This window comes from Strix aluco, chromosome W, assembly GCF_031877795.1.
Source record: "Strix aluco isolate bStrAlu1 chromosome W, bStrAlu1.hap1, whole genome shotgun sequence".
In the NCBI taxonomy this organism is placed as follows: domain Eukaryota; kingdom Metazoa; phylum Chordata; class Aves; order Strigiformes; family Strigidae; genus Strix; species Strix aluco.
The window spans coordinates 48,398,111-48,420,203 of record NC_133970.1 but is presented as its reverse complement, the minus strand read 5'-3'; the positions used below and the strand labels follow the sequence as shown (position 1 = coordinate 48,420,203).

Genomic DNA, 22,093 nt, shown 5'->3' with positions numbered 1-22,093 from the left:
GAGAGAGATCTCGAGGGGCTGGAGCGAGTGCAGAGGAGGGCAACGAGGCTGGGGAAGGGCCTGGAGAATAAATCCTGTGAGGAGAGATTGAAGGAGCTGGGACTGTTCAGTGTGAGGAGGAGAAGGCTGAGGGGAGACCTCATCACTCTCTACAGCTCCCTGAAAGGACATTGTAGAGAGGTTGGTGCTGGTCTCTTCCCACAGGTGATTAGTGACAGAACAAGAGGGAACAGCTTTAAACTGCAACAGGGGAGGTTCAGACTGGGCATGAGGGAAAAATCTTTCCCAGAAAGAGTGGTCAGAGAGTGGAATAGGCTGCCCAGGGAGGGGGTGGAGTCCCCATCCCTGGGTGTGTTTAAGGGCCGTTTGGATGAGCTGTTGGGGGATGTGGTGTAGGGGAGAACTTTGTAGAGTCAGGCTGAGGGTTGGACTCGATGATCCCGAGGGGCTTTTCCAACCTGAATGATTCTGTGATTCTATGGTTTGACCACTCCTGGTATGCAAGTTACCTTTTGCTAACTTGCTTCAGACAAATGGTTTTAAAAATAAATAAATAAATAATTAGTAGCTAATAACTTTTTTCCTTCCTATGATTGAGTATTTGTGGGTATGGCAGACAGAGCTTTCCTTTTCTTGGTGAATTGACTCTCTCCTATTTCAGAACTTCACATTTTCCTGCTTTCCTACTGCTAATAAAATCTGGTCCAGTGTGGCTATTGGATAAAGCTGTTTGCTTCTCTGCTATTTTAACTAACTGTTTCTAAACATTGAAAAGCACAGGAAAATGGATTGGAGCTACTATTCAGCTTTCATATACTGCTATATGCCTTTTGTAAGAAAAATACCTGCAGAGAATTAGTATTAAATTCACTGAGCCATTCAGAAGTAAAACTTGCTTGTATATTTAACAGTAGTTTGGTAAATAACATGTGTATTGCATACCTTGTGTTTAAAATATTGAATCATTGATCCATAAAGAACCAGTTGTTAACAATAAAAATGTTCAATTACTGTTTGCAAGTCTTCAAAATTAAGACACAAGGATGTTGAGAAATGTGACACTTCCTGGTCCAAGCTAGCACATTCTCTGAGGTTTTTTTTTTTGGCTTGCTCCTTAGTGGTGTCATTGCTGTTCAAATAAAGTACCGCATGGCAGTCACTTAAGTATATTGTTAACTTGACTCAGAAATAACTTTTGCTGTATGAAGATGAGGATCAGAGCAGGATCAAGTCCTCAGTGGAGTATGCTCTGGGTTTGTGTGGGGTTTTTTTTTGTGCTGAGGTACAGTGATATGGGGACTGGCAACCCAGCTGTTGTCATGTAGGCAAACTTCAGCTTGACTAGAATAGATGAGGGGTTTTGCTTTAGAGTAAAAAATAAAACCCGTAGGTTTAGGCTACAAAATGAGGATGTTCTGCAGTATGCAGGAAACTTTGTGCATTCACAGGAAAAATATTTTTTCTATAGATCCAAGAGTATAAGAATATTTAGTAAACTATAGTTTTAGCCAAGCTTAAGTTAAAATAGGAAGGTTTTTGAACACTTCAGAAACTGTGTTCTATAAAAATACACACAGTAATTAAATTCTGTAAAAAGATAACTGGTTTACTGAGCAAAAGCTTTCAGATTCTGTTAGTCTTTCCCACCTGCGTGGAGGAAAAGCACAAGAGTTCTTTGTGCAGGCAAGAGTAGATCAGTTTAGCTGTCACATGAGAGGAAGATAGTTGCTTCTGCTTCTTAGAGAACAAGTACAGATTGTGAAGCCTCCACTGTCATGTTGCATTGTTTGTGAATTCAAGTCCAAGGGCCACTAAAAGACTTTTTTATATCCGTTGGGAAGTTAACCGTGGATATATGAACAAATTAAATACTGTGTCATTCTTTCACTGATGGGATAGTGTTTTCTGTCTTGTGTACAAAGTATTCATGCAACTGAGATGGTTCATGCCATGGAATAACTAATATAGAAACAGAGTAACTATATTTTTAACTTGCACCTATATTATTTTGGAGATGTATTGTTCTTATGCAGACAAAGATTTTTGTCTTCGAACTGATTTTTTTTTTTTTTTGACTGAGGGGAAAAAATGTAAAAGCAGCCCTTTTTAGACAATAGGTTTTTTTTCCCCCATTCTAAGCTTTTAGGCACATTCTCTATTTGAACTCTACCTGCTGCTGCTGTAATGTCTTTGTTTTTCATGAAGAATTGCTAGTTTTTGTCTCTTTCTAGAAAGCAATAGTATGAAATTCAGTATTGGGACAAAAATAACTTATCACTTGCATTAGTTTTGAAGTTAAGCAAGCACTAATGCTTAACCTCTGAAAAAACATTCATTCTTAGGTAGATTATTTTTCTATTTATAAACATTAGTGTTTAATTGCTAGACAGTTCTGAGTGTCTAAATTTGGTTATTAACAGGTTTAGATGTTGCTTGAAAGAAAAATATTTTTGTTTACAATATCCATCTGCTTATTATGTTTCAGCACTGAACAGGAAGAGTTATTTCCTGTTTCAGAATACTTTGTTTCCTTTGTGTCTACAATGAGAGAAAAAAACCCATGACTACTCCTGACCAGTAGGGACTTCTGATAAATGAACTTTATTAATACATTGCTGATGGGCATAGGTCATCATGCAGTACATAACTGTAGTTTTAACTGCATAGCTAAAAGTTTTGGAAGTTGAAGACTGCATGCATGAAAGCAGTGGATGTAAATATGCAACTGCTTCTCACTGTAACTAAATTATTATATAGTCTTATCTTCTACTTTAAGCTGTGATTTTATTTTTGAAACATAATTTTATTCTGAGAGTTGGCTTAATCAAGCTTGCTTATTTTTAAAGACAGCTAATCTCAGTAAGATGGAAGGGGGATCGTGTACTGCTGCTTAAGAATGTGGTTTTCTTGGTGATTTAGCAGATATTCAACAGAATCAGGAGATCTTCCAGACTGTTCATATTTGGTTTTCAGTGTCTGACAGTATTTCTTGCTGCTTTGTTGTTGCCAGCAATCACAGGCAACTACTTTGCTGTAATACTTTCATTTTATAGATATGAACTTGCTGTGAGTTTTGCTATAATTATAGCTGATTTGAAGTGCTTTTGAGTTATTAATCACTCAGAAAGCAATTGTCAAGGACGCTAGCTTTATTTCCATTATTTCTGTGTCTAGCTTAAACATACTGTGTATTAGTTTACAAGTCCTCTTTTTTTGAGGAAGTCTTCATGTATAGGAAGAAGCACTACATACATAGCTTCATGCTTGTGCATCCAATGAAGATGGAAGCTTTTCACCATTGATTTATATTTTGTAAATTGTTTTAAAACAGATTGCAAGCTTTGCATTGCTGATGCATACATGAACCATCACAACGCTTCTGAAACTTTTGGTGAATGACATGAAATACAGAGTAATTTTTGTATTGGTTTAATATTTGCCAAGACATTTCTCTTTACTGGGTGTCCAATGTTACAAGCAATACACACGTTCTAAAGAAATACCTCTCAAAACAGGTATGCTGCGAACTGCAGACTAGCAAATTAGTCGTAACTCTTAAAAGGCTTGCAGCAGTCACTTGGAAGTAATGTTTTAGTAGCTGCACTGTAAGGAGAGGGAGAACAGGATGGCATAAAGCTTAAGAATGCTATAATATTATACCTTAACCAAAAATAATTGTATCTATTACTCTAATATTTTTTTTCTTTGCTCTAGTCGTGACATGGAGAATAGAGAAACCCTTAGGGGGTTGCAGAAGATGGATGACCGCCCAGAAGAGCGTATGATCAGGGAGAAACTCAAGGCAATGTGTATGCCAGCCTGGAAGCATGAATGGCTGGAAAGAAGAAGCAGGAGAGGCCCTGTGGTAAGTGGCACGGAAGTAAAGGCAATTATCTGTGGCAACTATTACAAATAAAAATCTCTTAAATTTCTTTGTGTTTGAAACCTCTCTTATCATTAACAGTTTGCAGACTCTTAATAGTGATATCTCATTTTTTTAAAGAGCTGTTTAACAGGAAATTGTGGCTGACTTTCTGAAGAGTACACATTTATTAAGCTTTATTTTTTTAAAAAAAGTATATTGCTGTGCTGCTGATTGTGTAGTGTAAAATACTGCTGTAGCAACCTTGACTTCTGATGTCAACAGCAAAAGTAGCTCTTGTTCATTAGATAAATTTTTACATTTGAGTGCAAAACTGCACTGTAGTGGTTTGTATTCCCTTCATTCTTTAGGGTTTCATGACTTTGCATTTCCTTAGTTTGAAAATGTTAAATCGAAGTTTTCTATATGTTTAACATGTGTGGATTTTTTTTTTTTTTTGCTAGATGAATATACAAACTGCAAGCTTATTTGAACCAGAAAAATCAAATCTGAGTAACAAACAACTTCACATAAGTCTCAAGTCTGCTAAAACTTGGATGCCAGAGTATTCTTATTAGCCTTTTTGGGTAATACTTTTGTATAAATGGCTCAGAAGTAATTTTAAGAAATTTCAGACAGATCAAACTGAAAACTTATTAAATACGGTTATGATTCTAACACTGGCATATTCAGTATAATGCTGTTTAATAGCAATTAGTTACATATAAGTGTAGTTGCATTGGTCAATGTGACTCCTGTGTAACAATTGGTGGGAGTGCTAATTTAAAGCTAAGATCATCTGATGCAGTAAATAAGTGGGGGCAGCTTTTCTAGAGCAGAAATAAGGGTTACATTGGTAACTTTCTGTCATAAGAACATTGAAAATACTTAGTGCACCTAAAAGCAATATCTTGAATAACACAAAACAGTTCTTGAAAAAATTTTTAAATGCATCTTGGTTACTGTATAGCTTGAAATTATGGTTCCATGCTCAGACTACTTCCCTTAAGGTTTCTGAGTTTTTAATACAACTTTTGATGCTTCAGATTGTCAATTACTACCATTTTACATTTAAACTTTTTCAGGCATTAGCAACTGATAATTGTAACTTGTCCATAGGCACATGAATTTGCATTTTGACCTTTCAGCAAAGAGAAAAGGCATCAGTAGGAAGGAAAAAAAAGCCTGTATTGCTTTTTCATATTTTTCTTTATCCTGTTCATTTTCATAATCAGATAGTAATATATTTTAAAACAAGCAGTGCTTGTATCAAGGCTGTAAACACAGGTTGGTCTTCTCTGGGACAGTGCCTAACTGCTAGGCTGCAACCTCCTTGTTGTCCTCTTTTCTCTGTAGCCTACTGAAATGCATTTCTGGATAGTGGAACAGCTTCAGCTGGATGAGTTAAATGTTTCAGTTTAAAATAGCATTTGACCTTGTGGATGCAGTCCAAATCATCATGTAGAAAGGCATGGAGGCTGGATGTCTCTTTCTCCTCATACCCTGAGCAGGGAAAGTCCCTTCCATTTTTTTTTTTATTTTATTTTTTTTTCCTAAATCAGAGACCTCTGCAACTTTCTAGGAGAGGTCTGCTCTGTTAAACTGAAGTGTTACTTGGAGCTTCCCTCTGGCTTTGAGTTAAGCCTCTAAGACATGGAGAAACGTAGAACTAAAACTGACTGCCTGCTGTGGCTGCTTTTAATTTGATTCCATGGGACCTTAATCTTCTCACACATTATGTAGGTCTGAGGGGCAGGTAGCTGAAAGTTGTCTTGAAATACTCCATATCTCACAGTGTCAAAATTCAGTGTTTATACAACAAAGCACTGTATTAGAAGTGAATGTGCTCACTCTTCTTGAGCACATGTGTCTCTTCAGGTAGTGCAGCACTGTGCACAGTGATTATTAGCTCAGATACCAGATGCAGTGTAGCTGTTTTACTTATTGCAGGCAGAAAAGCTGGCTGTGGTTCTTATAGGGCATGGCACACCTTAATTTTGCTGTATTGCCTCTAGGTTTAAAGTAATGTATGTAGCAAATATAATGTAACAGATAAATCCAAGGTTATAGCTCTTAAATAAGCAGATAATACCTGTAGGGAAAAAAAATATCTTTTGGCTCCTACTAGCCAAATGGGAGAATTGCTGTCCTCTGAGATACCATGAATGACTATTACAGAAGCACTTTGAGAATTAAATCAGTTGCTGCCACAACTCTAACATAGATGTCACAAATGGACAGGAAAAAAGGTTCTTGCTTTTGTGTTGTGTATAGATTAACAAGATAGCCCCTATTAGATGTTAATATTAGAACCTAAGGAATATGCAAACTTTGGATGTCTAAATAATGGCTTAATTATGCTAGCAAAACAAGTTTTGATGAATTTGTTTTGTTATAATGTAAAATGATCAATTCGTTCTTACATGTGGCTTAATTCCTGCAAGGTGGTGAAACCTACCCCTGGGAAAGGAGATGGATCGGAGATGAACAAACTCTCTCTAGAGCCTCGGGCTAAAGGACAAAGCACTGCTGCTTCGCCTATCCAGAAAGGAAGACGTAGTCCTTCTCCTAGAAGCTCTTCATCATCCTGTAGGACAGTTAAATCTGAATCACCGGGTGTTAGAAGAAAAAGGGTATCTCCAGTACCTGTAAGTTGCAAGCTGTGATGTAATTTAATTTGGATATATACTGCAATATTTTGCTTAGAGAGGTAATTGGTGTCTAATCCTTCCTGGGTAGGCAAGATGCTGATATAAAGGGGTTATGACAGGGTATTACTTGAGTGAGATATGCAGAGCATATCTCATGTTACACTTCTCCATGTGCAATTTTGTTCTTTGCTCTTAAGTGTGTATTTTCTTCTTTATTCAGTCTTGCTTTCAGTTTTTATTTGTAGGAAATAAATTAAGAAATATAGGTACTTGGTTGTGAAGACATGTATGTTCTATTAGCGTGATTTGCGTGAAGAGGTGCCAGGAGTTTGGTTTTTGCTTTTTGGCTTTTTGTTTGTTGTTTTTTTCTCCCTGCAGTTTTGCATGTCAGTTCTCCAGGCAGGTATATTCCCTTGTCATGGATGAAATACTTGACACTGTTATGATTTAGCAGCAATTCAAAATTTATTAATGGTGTGAGTCTGATCAAAAGGTTGAATTTTAGCAGCACTTAAAGATTAAGTTTATAGATTAACAAGGTGATTTGGTAGAATGTTATAATTAAAACAGCAACTTAATTATAGATTCGTGAATGACAAGATTCACACTAACTTACCACAAGGTACCTTAAATCAAACTATATCTACGTGCATATGTATAAACACAAAATATACACACAGAGACAGAAATAATTGGATCCAGTGAAATATGTAGACGCCCACATTTGTGAAGACAAATGTGTGTATTTAAACATGTAGACAGGTAGAGAGGTGGATGGAAGAGGCTAGCCTATGGTTCAAATTTCACTCTTCTCGAGTTCAGAGTAAATACTCACAATGCATTAATATTCCTCAACATGTGATAACTGAGCCTTGAGAAGTCTTTAAAACTCAGAGACTGTGCCTGAGAGGTATCCCAATTCAGGGAAAATGCTGGTCACAGCATGCTGCAATCCAGGAGAGCTCAAAGGGTCTCGGGATTGCTATTTCTAGGATTGCAAGATAATTGACTTTGGTCGATAACTTTTTCGGCCACAATTCTTGTCAGGTAATTCTGGTACTTTCCAGAGTGAGCTACAATCCAGGCCGCAGGAGTTATAGATATGGTTTCCAGACAACAGGAGTTCCAGGTGCAGTTAGGGAGTGCTTAATTGTCCTAACTCACTGTTTGGCACAGGAGTTTGGGTATGCTCAGGGAGTGCCTAATCATCTCAACTCACTGCACTTGTATAAAGAATAAGAAAGTTCCAGATTATCCCAGCACAGTGTTGGCTGGCTCCTGACATTGTAACGTGCCCCAGGGAGTCTGTGCCACCACATCCCTTGATGACAGGATTGTTCACTAGACTCCCACCTGGACACACCACCTCCCACCCACCTCCCCCAACTTTCTTCTGCTCTTGAGTTCTGGGCATGGAAGAAAATTAATAATTTTAAATTAACATAGTCTAAGCAGGTTATAGTTTCTTCAGGTTTGGGGGACTCTCTTATTCTACATCATTTGGGGAAAAATACATAGTTAAACTTACTATTGTCCTGGGAATGCTCATGATGGAACTGCTTATGTAGTTTCAGAGTGGACGAATAACACCACCTCGACGGGCCCCATCTCCAGATGGCTCCTCTCCATACAGCCCTGAGGAAACAAATCGTCGTGTCAACAAAGTTATGCAAGCCAGGCTGTACCTGCTGCAGCAGATAGGACCCAACTCTTTATTAATTGGAGGAGATAGCCCTGATAATAAATACAGAGTGTTTATTGGGCCTCAGGTAGTGAACGTTTGTGTTGTGTGTAGCTTTTATTAATTTATAGTTAATCTTGGAAAACTGTACAAAACAGAGTTAGTTGTCAACCCTTGTTAACAGTTCTATAAAGTAATGTTTAAAAGATGTAATCTGTGCTCATGTAATGTAATGATCAGCTTGTATTTTTTTCAAATATGTAGCAAGTATTAGTTTTGTCTAGAGTTTATCTTTAAAAAAAAGACTGGGAAGTAATTACTAATGTTCTGTATATTTCTCATTATAAGAAGTGGCTCCTAATTATATATTGTAAGTGTTTTTGGCTATAATTTGGCCACTTCATTTTTCTAGTTTCTCACTGAAACACTATCCCATGAATGGAGGAAATATATATAAATGACAAGCACATGACACAATTCCTTTAATGGTGTGATAATTTCATTAATACTCAGTGAGGTTCTCTTCAGAGATTTGCATAGTACTGATGTGATGTTGCATTGGGGAACATTTAAGTTTCTGAGTAAACAGAAGCATCTCATTTAAGTTTGCTGTCATGTTATGGGTATGTGATGATGATATGCATTAATTCCTTCTAGTATGAAGTGTAGCAATAGCTTCAGCTGATTTTAAAAAATAAAAAAGGAAGGGGGGGGGGAAAGTTGAGAGAGCTGGTGTTATAATTGTCTGCTTTTCCATACATATTCCTGAATAATGTTTTGGGGATTCACATTTTCTGTAAGGCCATGCAAGATATTTACATCTATATATAAAATGTTTTGCATTAACTACTTTTTTTTAAAAAAAAAGTGGGGACACACACACACACGTATGTCTCCGTGATGCACTTAATGATCTATGTAATTATCAATTCAGTAGAGCCCTAGCATATACTTTTCTTTGCAGACTTGTAGCTGTGGCCGTGGGACGTTTTGTATTCATCTGCTTTTTGTTATGTTGCGGGTCTTCCAGCTTGAACCCTCAGACCCAATGCTCTGGAGAAAGACTCTGAAGAACTTTGAGGTAATAGATTTATAATAGATCTAATGGCAGATCTAAAATACACTCTGGGTAAAAAAAAAAAAAGTCTTTAGGGTATTATCTTAAAAATGCTGAGAACTGCTGCATTTCAAAGCAACAAAAATATATGTTTTTAATTATGTCTTTAATTTGGGTTCAAGAGCTCTGCAAGTAGAAAAATAATCTGCAAATAAAAGGCGTAACTAAAAGAATTAGTAGAGAGCTGTAGTTTAGTGAGTGATTCAAATCTTGGATTTTTCTACTCAAATTTGTATATCTGTCTCACTGATTAGCTGAAAGGTAAACAGAACAAGGATCTTCAGAAGTAACTGTGTGTATACTTAAAGCTATTATTTTTAATTACAACAAAAATCTATTTGGTTAAGTTTCTTGTGATCTATTAGTAAGACTTCTGAAATTTCTGCTGCTGCTAATGCATTATTGTGAAGGTGAATAGATCTTTCTTAGCAGTAGTTAAGCTTCAGTAATATTGCCTTTTAAATACAAGCTATTCATAGCATAAATATGACTGTTGCTATCTTTTTCTGATGCTAGGTTGAGAGTTTGTTCCAGAAATATCACAGTAGACGTAGCTCAAGGATCAAAGCTCCATCTCGTAACACCATCCAGAAGTTTGTCTCACGCATGTCAAATTCTCATACATTGTCATCATCTAGTACTTCTACATCTAGTTCAGAAAACAGGTTAGTATTTTTCTAAAGGAATTAAAAGCTTTATTCTATAGGTCTTTTTCTAATTTATGAGGTTTAGAATCACCGACATTCATTTGTTCAAAGCTGCTTTCATTTCAAGCCACATTAAGTCTCTGTATTTGCAAAGAATCAAGAGTCAAGTATATATTAGTCACAGTCATACCAAGTGGGCATATTTGCTTTATACTTTCTGTTTGGAAAATATTAAGTGGAGTTGTGAAAATCATTTTTTTTTGACTATGAATTTGGGAAGCAAACTCTAGAAATGTAAGTGGTCATCTGCAAGACTGAAGCATATGGGATGTTGTTTACCTTGACTTTAGCAAGGCCTTTGACACCGTTTCCCACAGCATTCTCCTGGTGAAACTGGCTGCTCGAGGCTTGGATGGGCACACGCTTTGCTGGGTAAAAAACTGGCTGATGGCCGGGCCCAAAGAGTGGCGGGGAACGGAGTTAAATCCAGTTGGCAGCCGGTCACGAGTGGTGTCCCCCAGGGCTCGGTGTTGGGGTCACTCCTGTTTAACATCTTTATTGATGAGCTAGACGAGGGGATCGAGTGCACCCTCAGTCAGTTTGCAGACGACACCCAGTTGGGTGGGAGTGTTGATCTGCTCGAGGGTAGGGAGGTTCTGCAGAGGGATCTGGCCAGGCTGGAGCGATGGGCTGAGGCCAACTGGAGGAGTTTCAATAAGGCCAAATACCAGGTGCTGCCCTTGGGCCACAACAACCCCCAGCAGCGCTACAGGCTTGGGGAGGAGTGGCTGGAGAGCTGCCAGTCAGAGAGGGACCTGGGGGGGTTGATTGATAATGAGCCAGCAGTGTGCCCGGGTGGCCAAGAAGGCCAATGGCATCCTGGCTTGTGTCAGAAAAAGTGTGGCCAGCAGGGACAGGGAAGGGATCTTACCCCTGTACTCAGCCCTGGTGAGGCCACACCTCGATGAGTGGGTTCAGTTTTGGGCCCCTCACTCCAAAAAGGACATTGAATGACTCGAGCGTGTCCAGAGAAGGGCAACGGAGCTGGTGCAGGGTCTGGAGCACAGGTCTGATGGGGAGCGGCTGAAGGAACTGGGGGGGTTTAGTCTGGAGAAGAGGAGGCTGAGGGGAGACCTCCTGGCCCTCTCCAACTCCCTGAAAGGAGGGTGCAGAGAGGGGGGATGAGTCTCATGACCCAAGGAACCAGCGCCAGGACCAGAGGGAATGGCCTCAAGCTGCGCCAGGGCAGGGTCAGACTGGCTCTTAGGAAGGATTTCTTTGCAGAAGGGGTTGTTGGGCGTTGGAATGGGCTGCCCAGGGCAGGGGGGGAGTCCCCATCCCTGGAGGGGTTGAAGAGTCGGGTTGACCCAGCGCTGAGGGATCTGGTGGAGTTGGGAACTGTCAATGTTGGGTTGATGGATGGACTGGATGATCTTCAAGGTCTTTTCCAACCTAGATGATTCTGTGATTCTGATATATTAACTTTGGAAACTTATTTGTGTGCATTTGTTCAAATACAGCACTTGTGCAAGTGTTAACAAATGAAGAAACGGGATTTTTTTTCTCTTGTCCTAATAACTTTTTACTACTTTGGAGAAATGTTTGTGCCTATGACAATATATTGAAATTTCTGTGTAAATGTACTGTTTGTGTAGACATATATTATAAATATATTTTTATATATAAAGCACATCTTAAAAAACACTTAAAATAGTTTAACCCGTCATTTTGCAATAAGGGAGTTATAAATCATAACAGTTTAGCTTATACCATATTAAAAGATGCCTTATTTATCAATTTTAAGTGATGTTTGATTCTCTGATAGATTTTTTTTTTTTTCCTGACTTGAATGCTTTTGCTTGTTCTTCTCCTCCTTTATTTTGAAAAGATATTGGTTAACTTTTTTAACAAGTGATTTGTGCATGCATTAGTTAGTGGACTGAGTGAACTAGATATCCTATAGAGAGATCAAACCTCAGAAGGCCACCAAAACTGAGGCTTTTTTGGTAAAGTGAAACTTGAGTACCTTGATATGTTACTTTGTGATAAGCTTACAGTTAGATGAATATATTCAGACAGGCTTATAATTCTGATATACAGACTGTGACCTTAATTTCCCATAGTCTTTTAATTATTTTTCCAAATTGTCAAATTGTGTCACACTAAATAAATTACATGAGTAGCTCCAGAGTATATCATGTATTTAACTGGTTGGTTTATTTGGCAAGCCAGTTCCTTTAATTATATGCCTTGCATAGGAAGATTTTTTTGTTTATAGGAATGGCTTTATTGGACTGTGAACTTTGCTACGTTAGTTCTCATTTTTGACAGGATGAAAGATTCTTTCAGTTGTTTGCCAGTACACCTGATCATTAGTTTTCAGCATTACTGGTTCAATGAGATAGTTTGTCATTCTGTGTGAGTCTAATCTTGCATGATATAAGTATTGGTGATCACTGAGCATCAGATTAATTTGAGATAAAAGTTTACTCAGTTCTGATAATTGTTGTGATTTGCAGTTATTTTTGGTTTACTACTAATTCTTCAAAAATAAGTTTTAAATTAATACTTGTGTTTCTATACATGCTGTGGTACTGAATTTTTCACTGTAAGCTTATTTTTGTGGATTTTTCAAGGATAAAGAAAATTAATGTTGTTATAAATGCCGAGGCAGAGGCGAAAATATCTTTAATAAATTTATTTGCAATAAGAACAAGCAAAAAAAAACTAGGCACGCCGGGGGGCAGGGGGGGCTTCCCACTCCGCACCAACGAGCACCGGGTGGTGCTACGTCACTCTCTTTTATAGTCCCTCCTTCACATGCGCAGCGGGGTCCCTCAAACTTTCCCGGGCTTTCTGATGTTGCTGGGGCTCCTGGCAGGGATTCCTCCAATCATATTTCACCTGCACAATCCGGTGTTGCTGGGGGCTTCTGACAGGGGTCCCGCCGGTAATTTTCCACCTGCTTAGCATCTGTCACTGAGGAAAAAAACCTCCAAATTCCTTTTAACAATAGAACCATGACAAATCTCCTTCAACTTATGTACATGGTAAACTCTTAACAAAGTCATCATATTTTAACACAAATCACCACCATATTCTTCACAATCCCTCGCCTTTTGTTTTATTAAATTGATTCGTGTTTCAGTTTCAAAACGTGCTAGGGTTTGTTGTATGGGATTTGGGTGTTCTGTTTTCTTTATTTTAACTATCATTAGTGGGTGTACCTCTCCTCCTTTGGCTAATTCAGGATCTATTGGTATTGCAGAGATTTGCATCCCTTGAACAACTGAATGAATCAATCTAATAAAACATGGAATCATACATGGTATAAACATTAGGGCAGCAAATGCACACAACAAGTAAAATAAAAGCTGTTTTACCCACGGGGCTCCAGGTAACCAGGACCATAGATCGCCATTCCAGCCACTCCATGTTTGGACAGGGACATGAGCCAGTTTTCTGATATCTGTGGTCAATTGAAGGACCACTTCTCCTACATCATCTATTTCTAGGCAACAATTGGAGACATTTAATTTTCCACATACCCCTCCCTCTTCAGCGAGCAGGTAGTCCAGGACCATGCGATGTTGGAGGATCGCAGTGCGCATCTGCTGAGCCTGTTGAGCTAAAAGATCTATGGCATTAGCAGTTTTATTCGTAATGATTTCTAAAACTGCTTGCAGTCTAGTTATACGATTCAAATTATAAATTGGTTCTCTTGCCCCTGATATTGGTTCATTAGGGTTCCAGGAGGCAGGTCCATAGAGTTTAATTATTCTCTCAGGAGGCCACTCATTTTCCCCCCACTTTTGTGTTCCACCTATTTTGAAATCAATGGATCGCTTACAACGGGTAATACTCTTATTTCCTAATTTTATTCCTAATTGGGGGCCATCCGCCTCTGGAAGAAGGAAAAATAGAGGTCGGATAATCCCTATATAACAAATTCCTGACCAGTTCGTCGGTAATTGTTTGTAGGCAGTATGTCCGCATATCCAATAGTGGCCTTTTTTGGCCTTCGTACCTTTGGCAAATGGTCCCTCTGCAGTCCTTGGGGTTTGAAAATAAGTCGTATTTTTGTCACCCAAAGGGCTGAAAACTTCGTTTAAATTGTTATTTATCCGTATAGTACAATACCAGGACCCAGTGTCATTTTTCCATTCGCAAGTTCAATTATAAAAACTGTTTCCTCGTAGTTGGGCATATTCGGTTTCATTTTTGTCTGCCCAGAACCCCTTGAATCCTTTGCTGCGTCCTTGTTCATTAAGCCACAACCATATATAGATACCTCTATCTTTGTTAATTAACTTATGTGTAAGTGTCCATTGACACTTACTCTCTCCCACATCAACTCCTCCTTTCTGAGTTCGGTTCAGACAAAATTTACCCTTGTTAGGAAATTGAACTGGCCATTTTTCACTATCTTCCCAGGTAGTATTATTAACATCACTATAGTTACTTACAATTTGTGATGGGGAAAGCGGCACAGAAACCCACGGCCAACCTGACAATCCCAAAGTTCCCCCACAAACCCAACAATGACTTAAATTGAAAGTTTTACTTATAGTTTTTGCTAACAGAACAAACTCATTCTCTTCAAAGGGGTCAGATAAGCTGGTAGTGTTTTGACCCTTTTTAGCCATCACGAGGCCAACACACAAAATGAGGGGGAAAAGCCAGTTGCCATCGTGAGGTCCGGTATGGCACATTTTTCTGTTTACCCCTGGACCCATTGGGTTGCTGCCAACAGTCGGGTTTGTGTCTTCTTAACAGCAAAAATGGAGGCCAATCCGGTCTTGCCCTCACTTGGACTTACTCTCAGCTTTTCCCTCACTCTCTTACTTCCCTTTTCTTTCAGTTTCTTTGTCCAACTATACAAACTGACTTATGTTTTCATGCAAAACCGTCTAAAACCGAAAAAAAAAGCTGTGAATGTTACAACTTTTTAACATATATACATACACACAGGGTTCATGTGGATGATTCAAGATCTTTACTACTGTTGATGTCGCTCTGTCTGTTTCAGTAAGTCCAGTTCTATTTTAGCTTTGTTGTATTTGAAGCTTCAAATCTCCAGGTGCTGACTAGATCTTCCAATCTGATTCACCTGTGACTGGTCCTTTCACCCTGGAAATATGAGTCCATCCTCTTTCAGCAGTTCTTACAGCTGTCTCCGTAGTCAACAATACCAGGAATGGTCCTTCCCACCTAGAAGATAAGCTTTCCTCCTTCCAGGTTTTAATCATTACTTTACCAAATATAGTCAGGGGATAGTTGGTTAAGTAGCATATAGGGGTTTGCTACCACAGGGAAACGAGCCACAGTTCGCTGATTCACAGCCCTTAAATCTTGCACCAATCTGTAAGATCCGTCTGATTTTAGAACTGGTAAAATAGGTGTGTTATGTGGAGACATGCAAGGCTCCAATGTGCCTTTACTTAGTAATTCATCTATTATTTGTTTCAACCCCTCTCGACCCTTTAGGGGAATGGGGTATTGTTTTATCCAAATTGGTGTCTCCGGATCAATTAAATTAATTTTAATAGGCTTTATTTCAAGTTTTCCAGTCTCTCCTTTTGTATACCAGACCTTCGGATCTATTTGTTGTTTGTCTTTTTCCGTTAATGTATAAATTTTTAGTTCTTTTTCTTGTATTATTATTAATTTTAACTCCGTAATTACATCTCTTCCCAGAAGGTTATTTTCAGCCTCTGGTAGCAACAGTAAATCCCCTATAACGATACGGGGTTGGGATTCTATTTTTCTACATCCCCGACACTTGGTACTTTAAATGGTTCCTCTTTAGCTCCCATTACTAGAGCAGTTTCTTTTTTCACTTTACATCCCCTCAGAATGTTTCTCACAGTTGATTTTTCGGCACCCATATATACTAAAAACTCAAACTCCTCTCCCTGGGGACCTAATTTCATCAAGGGCTCCTCTGATGTCTTTGTGCCCAGGAAATAGAGCCCCTGACACCCCTATTCTTCTTTAAACATCCTTTCATCCCGCTCTCGCTTTCTACAATTCCGTTGTAAATGTCCCTTCTTTCCACAATAATAGCAGGCTGATGTGTTTTCCCCAATTACTGTCCCTCTCTTTTCACCACCTAACGCTCCAGGTGATTCATTAGGGCGACATCTCGGAGGCTTCTCCTCTCTCCGCTGAGTTTCTCTGACTGCTGCAACAAGTATTTTTGCCTTCACTCTCTGTTTTTCTTCATCCCTTCTAACATATACCTTCTGTGCTTCTCTCAACAGCTCCTGCAGACCCCGATCTTGCCAGTCATCTAACTTTTTTAATTTCTCTCTGGTATCACCCCACGATTTGGCCACGAACTGAGTTTTCAGCAAAGCCTCTCCCACCGGGGAGGTCGGGTCTACCCCCGAACATATTTGTAAAATCTGTTGCTCGCTCTCTGCTTTATTCCCCGGCCGGGCTCCTCCAGCACCGCGCTCAGACCGCAGCGCTCGGCGCAGCCCCCGCGGGGGTGCAGCCGCCGTCGGGCCCCTCCCTGCGGTGCCGCGGGGGGGCCGGGTCCTGGTGCGGGGTCGTGCCGCGGTCCCGGGGGCCGCCCGCCGCCGCCAACGCCTTCCCAAACCTCTGCCCCACTATTTGTTGTTTGTTTCTGTTTTTCTTGGTTGCTGGTTCTGCTAGTTGATGGAGGGGAAGGAGCGGTAGGCTTTGGTTCCTCATCCTCTGAGCTTCCCTCATGAGGAGGAGGAAGATTTTCTAAAGGCTCCCATTCTTTTTCTTTGAAAGTTTTCTTATTAGTGTTTTTATTCTTTAGTAATAGGATTTTTGATGTTATTCGGGAACCTCTCCACACCTGAGCATAGTTACATTCTTCTTGATTATAGGGTTTTTTATTGCGTACATATGAATTTAATGCCTGACATGTCCAATCGTCCGTAGTTCCACATTTTGGCCAAAATAAATCATCAGATTTGATAGGTTCTTTGGTCCACTCGACCATGCAATACTGAATCATTTTTTCTTTACTTTTTCCTTTTGTTTCAGGCCAATTATACCAATTTTTTAGCATACAACCCAGGGGACTGTCCTGAGAAATATTGGGCAAATCGCTCCCTCTCTGGGAACCTCTCCGTGGGTTCCCCGAGCCGCGGGATTTACTCCCTTTCTGGCCCATAGTCTTTGCCGGCGTCCTGAGATAAGACTGATCCCGTAAACCCTAGGATAATGCCTATCCTGAAAACCCTGGCCTGAGGCCTTTCAAACCTTTTTTTTTTTTTTCTTTCGCTTCGCCCCTTCGCCGGCCAGGCCCCTCGCGGGACTCTGGAAACGCGGCTAGAAGGGCTCCGCACTCGCTTCGTGACACTGTCACGTCTCAGTCACACCGCACTCACTCCTTTCGCTTCGCCCCTTCGCCAGCCAGGCCTCTCGCGAGACTCTGAAACCGCAGCTAGAAGGGCTCCGCACTCGCTTCGTGACGCAGTCACGTCTCAGTCACACCGCACTCACTCAGGCAGAAAGTCACCCCTCCCGCACCAGGCGTCACTCACAGTCCGAGGTCTTCGCCTGGATCCTTTGCGGGGAATCTCCGGGGAGCGTCGTCTGGGGATTTCGCTTTTCTTTTGCTTGTTCTTACTGCCTTCCGTTCGTGATACTATCGGTCCGAGGAAGTACTGGAGTCCAGGGGCCACCTAAAAGGTGGGGCGCGCCTCCCCTGAAAACCAACGCTCCACGGGTCCCGAAGTATCACGTCGGGGTCACCAAATTGTTATAAATGCCGAGGCAGAGGCGAAAATATCTTTAATAAATTTATTTGCAATAAGAACAAGCAAAAAAAAACTAGGCACGCCGGGGGGCAGGGGGGGCTTCCCACTCCGCACCGACAAGCACCAGGTGGTGCTACGTCACTCTCTTTTATAGTCCCTCCTTCACATGCGCAGCGGGGTCCCTCAAACTTCTCCGGGCTTTCTGATGTTGCTGGGGCTCCTGGCAGGGATTCCTCCAATCATATTTCACCTGCGCAATCCGGTGTTGCTGGGGTCTTCTGACAGGGGTCCTGCCGGTAATTTTCCACCTGCTTAACAACAGTCACTGAGGAAAAAAACCTCCAAATCCCTTTCAACAATAAAACCATGACAAATCTCCTTCAACTTATGTACATGGCAAATTCTTAACAAAGTCATCATATTTTAACACGAATCACCACCCTATTCTTCACAATGTCAACCATTTGCCAGAAAATAGAAGCAAATATATATATGTATAGAAACAACATATATACAAATTATTTTTATTTTAAAAATATACTGTTGCTGAACAAATACAGGCTTCCTGCAAACTTTTAGACACACACCAACAACTTAAATTTTTACTATGAGTAGTAAAAGTTTTGCACATTCAAACAATATTATAGAAGATTAAATCTGTGTTTTTCATTGCATGTTGTTTAAGCTCAGAATAAATTTTTCTGGTGAAATATCTGGTTATATCCATTTAAAAATTAAAGTGGAATTAAAATGGAAGCAACGTGTAAAACAGGAAATGGTGGGTTTTTTTAAATTCACACATGTTATGTAGATATATTATTGTTCATGTGAATATTACATCTGTTTCTTGGTGGCAGAAAATTCTTGAGTGGCTGTTCCCTTCTGTTAATTTTTTGAGTTTTACATATGTTCATCAGATAGTATTTACAGAATAGTATTTACAGTTTTCTGTAATGGACTAAAGACTATCTTGTGATTCAATCTGAAAGGAGTGTGGAGGAAAAAAAAAAATGTATGTAGCTTTCAAAAACTAAAAATTTCTTAATTTTTCAAAACCAAAGGATAAGTAAAAAAGCAAAGATTGGTTTGTTGAAAGAAGTGGGGGGGGGGGTAGGGTAATAAGCACCTGTTGAGGTTTGAGCTCAGCCGGCAGCCAGACGCCACGTGGCCGGCCGTTCACCTCCCCCCTCTGGTGAAATAGGGGAGGGACAAAAAGAAGAGAATTCGTGGGTTGAATAAAAAGAAAGCATTTACTAAATATACCAAGAGAACAACAGTAACAATAGCGAGTCCAAAAAGGAACGGGTAAGATGCAGCAGTGGCTTACCGAGCGCGGCGACCGCCCCCCCACAGCAACAACACGGCCCGACAAGCAGATGGCACAAGCCCAAGCCCAAGCGACAGCTCGCTGGAGAGAGCCCACCCCCCCAATATCCCTGGGCATGACATCGCATGGTATGAAATACTCCAATGAAAATTAACTCCATCCTGGTCGAAACCAGGACAGTGCCCAAGGCTGGGACTTTCAATCTCTAATTGGTATCTGACCTAGTTTGAAAAAATGTCATGTGCTTTGTGAAGTTCCCTTTCATTTCAACAAAGTGTTGTCTGTACTCAGTGCTTCTAAGAACTTGGTTGCTCACTTATTCAGACCAATGTTTAAGATAATGATTCATGAATATGCCATTTTTGCAATCACAAATGTTTATTTTTATAGTATGAAGGATGAAGAAGAACAGATGTGCCCCATTTGTTTGTTAGGCATGCTGGATGAAGAGAGCCTAACTGTGTGTGAAGATGGCTGCAGGAACAAATTACACCACCACTGCATGTCAATATGTATGTTGTCACCTTTGTCTCATTAAGTTCTGGTGACTCTAAATATGCAAAAGTATTCCAAATTAGTGTGTATGTTGTAGGGGTTTTGTTTTTAAAAGTTAAACAAAAAACCTGCTCTTAAGTGGTGACTTTAGCTCTTAGTTTGGTATCATTTGAGTACTATTGATATGCCTTATCAGTTATCAAATTACAACTTGATTTGTGAATGCTTTGAGAAAAGTTAACTGCAGAGCTAGAGGTTTGAGCCTCTTACCTGAGTGAGAAGATCATGTGCAATTAGAGCAAAGTTAGGAAGACACTTTTACCCCCCTGACTTTTCATTAAAATGCATGAAAGTCATCTACTAGGATTATATAGTGAATTATGAAGTATGTTTTTATATACTGCATTAAAGTATATAAATAGCTTGGTTTAACAAATAAAATTCCATCTCCCATGTTTTAATACTTTTTCAAAAGCATTGCTTATGATTGAGGCACAAAAAGAACTGCATTTCAATTCATAACTTCTAATATTAATCATAGTGCTAAGCTGAAGTGTTTCTGTATGCAGAAACATTTAAATGCACATATTTATCAGGCTTCTGCACATGGTTCATTTCAGAAGTGTTTATCCTGAAACTGATATTCTTCAGTAAAAGTTAAAAATAATAATGCCATCTTCTGGTTTTATGCACTGTAAAACTAAAATACATATTATCCTGTTGCTGTGTTCCAGGGGCAGAAGAATGCAGAAGAAACAGAGAGCCACTTATATGTCCTCTTTGTAGATCTAAATGGAGATCTCATGATTTCTATAGGTAAGGATTTAATCTGACTATAACAAATTATCTGTTTCTAGATCCTTAGTTGATGTTCCTGAATATGCTAAAGTATTTACTTTGGTAAATGTTTCATTTCTTTAATCTGTGTTATTTGTTGTTAATCTGTAGTCATGAATTGCCAAGCCCAGTGGATTCTTCTGTTCTCCATGTGGTTCACCAACAAATTCAGCAGCAATTTACAGTTGGATCACAGAGAAGAACTCAAGATAGCAATTTTAATCTTACTCATTATGGGGTCCAGCAGATCCCTTCTACCTATAAAGATTTAGCGGAGCCATGGATTCAGGTAACTTCACTTTGTAAAAGAAGCTGCAAATGTAAGAACTTTTTTTTAACTGTTTAGCTAGACTTGTTAAATCAACAATTCAAAACTTTATTCTGAATACCATCAGCTTTATGGTTGATTATTATTGGAAATAATTATATTTAACTTGCATCAGAAGAAAAGGTTTTTCCAGTCTTCACTGGGGTTTTCAGTTTTGGACTTCATCTTAGGCCTCATATTAAAGGTTCATGTAATAAAATGTAGTATTCTTAATTCTAGTTTTGCTTGTGCAAGTGTCACATAAATACAAAGCTGGCACTTACTGTTACCCAAGTTGGGTTGCAGGTGCCAAATGACCTAAATAATGTCTAGAAGTGGGTTCAACTGAACAGGGATCACATACTTCAGAGTGGGAGAACTTATATCGCCTATATGTCTGCTGTAACTTTTGTCTGGTATAGCCAGACCTTGGTTTCAGGGTTGTTTATATGTCCCTTGTTGCTATCCAGAGGGACCTGGACAGGCTGGAGAGGTGGGCCCGTGCAAACCTCATGGAGTTCAACAAGGCCAAGGGCAAGGTCCTGCACATGGGTCGGGGCAATCCCAAGCACAGATACAGGCTGAGCAAGGAGTGGATTGGGAGCAGCCCCAAGGAGAAGGGCTTGGGGGTATTGGTGGATGGAAAACTGCCTGTGAGCCAGCAATGTGTGCTCACAGCCCAGAAACCCAACCATGTCCTGGGCTGCATCAAGAGAAGTGTGGGCAGCAGGTCGAGGGAGGGGATTCTGCCCCTCTACTCCACTCTTGTGAGACCCCACCTGGAGTACTGTGTCCAGCTCTGGGGCCTGCAGCATCAGAAGGACACGGACCTGCTAGAGAGGGTCCAGAGGAGGTCACAAAGATGGTCAGGGGGCTGGAGCAGCTCCCCTGTGAGGACAGTCTGAGAGAGTTGGGGGGGTTCAGCTGGAGAAGAGAAGGCTCCAGGGAGACCTTAGAGCGGCCTTCCAGTACTCAAAGGGGGCCTACAGGAAAGGTGGGGAAGGACTCTTTATCAGGGAGTGTAGTGATAGGACGAGGGGTAATGGCTTTAAACTGAAAGAGGGGAGATTTAGATTAGATATAAGGAAGAAATTATTTACTGTGAGGGTGGTGAGACACTGGCACAGGTTGCCCAGAGAAGCTGTGGCTGCCTCCTCCCTGGAAGGGTTCAAGGCCAGGTTGGACGGGGCTTTGAGCAACCTGGGCTAGTGGAAGGTGGCCCTGCCTGGGGCAGGGGGGTTGGAACTAGATGATCTTTAATGTCCCTTTCAACCCAAACCGTTCTATGACATCAGTGTCTAGAAATGAAGTCCATACTGAATAATTAAAACTCAGAGTGAATGAAACCATCCATACAGTCATTCCCCCACTTCTATTAGTAGAGTTTTTGGAGAACTGATGACTTAGAAATGAGACCATCATAAATG

The 22,093-nt window shown here is 40.1% G+C and overlaps 1 protein-coding gene across 4 annotated transcripts in view; it reads left to right on the top strand.

Moving 5' to 3' along the window:
* Nucleotides 1–22,093, top strand: part of LOC141917670 (mitogen-activated protein kinase kinase kinase 1-like) — a 72,143-nt gene that overhangs the window by 34,040 nt on the left and 16,010 nt on the right. For 3 of the 4 annotated variants that reach the window (XR_012621394.1, XM_074811050.1, XM_074811051.1), the window contains exons 2-9: nucleotides 3,715–3,865; nucleotides 6,307–6,510; nucleotides 8,082–8,282; nucleotides 9,159–9,275; nucleotides 9,828–9,976; nucleotides 19,418–19,539; nucleotides 20,257–20,338; nucleotides 20,471–20,648. Coding sequence is in view for 3 of the 4 variants with exons in the window: in XM_074811050.1 (XP_074667151.1) it covers nucleotides 3,715–3,865; nucleotides 6,307–6,510; nucleotides 8,082–8,282; nucleotides 9,159–9,275; nucleotides 9,828–9,976; nucleotides 19,418–19,539; nucleotides 20,257–20,338; nucleotides 20,471–20,648 (1,204 nt within the window). In the remaining variant the exon portion in view is untranslated. Of the gene's footprint in view, nucleotides 1–3,714; nucleotides 3,866–4,376; nucleotides 4,450–6,306; nucleotides 6,511–8,081; nucleotides 8,283–9,158; nucleotides 9,276–9,827; nucleotides 9,977–19,417; nucleotides 19,540–20,256; nucleotides 20,339–20,470; nucleotides 20,649–22,093 lie in introns of those variants that run through there. The other variant, XM_074811052.1, reaches the window with a different exon arrangement.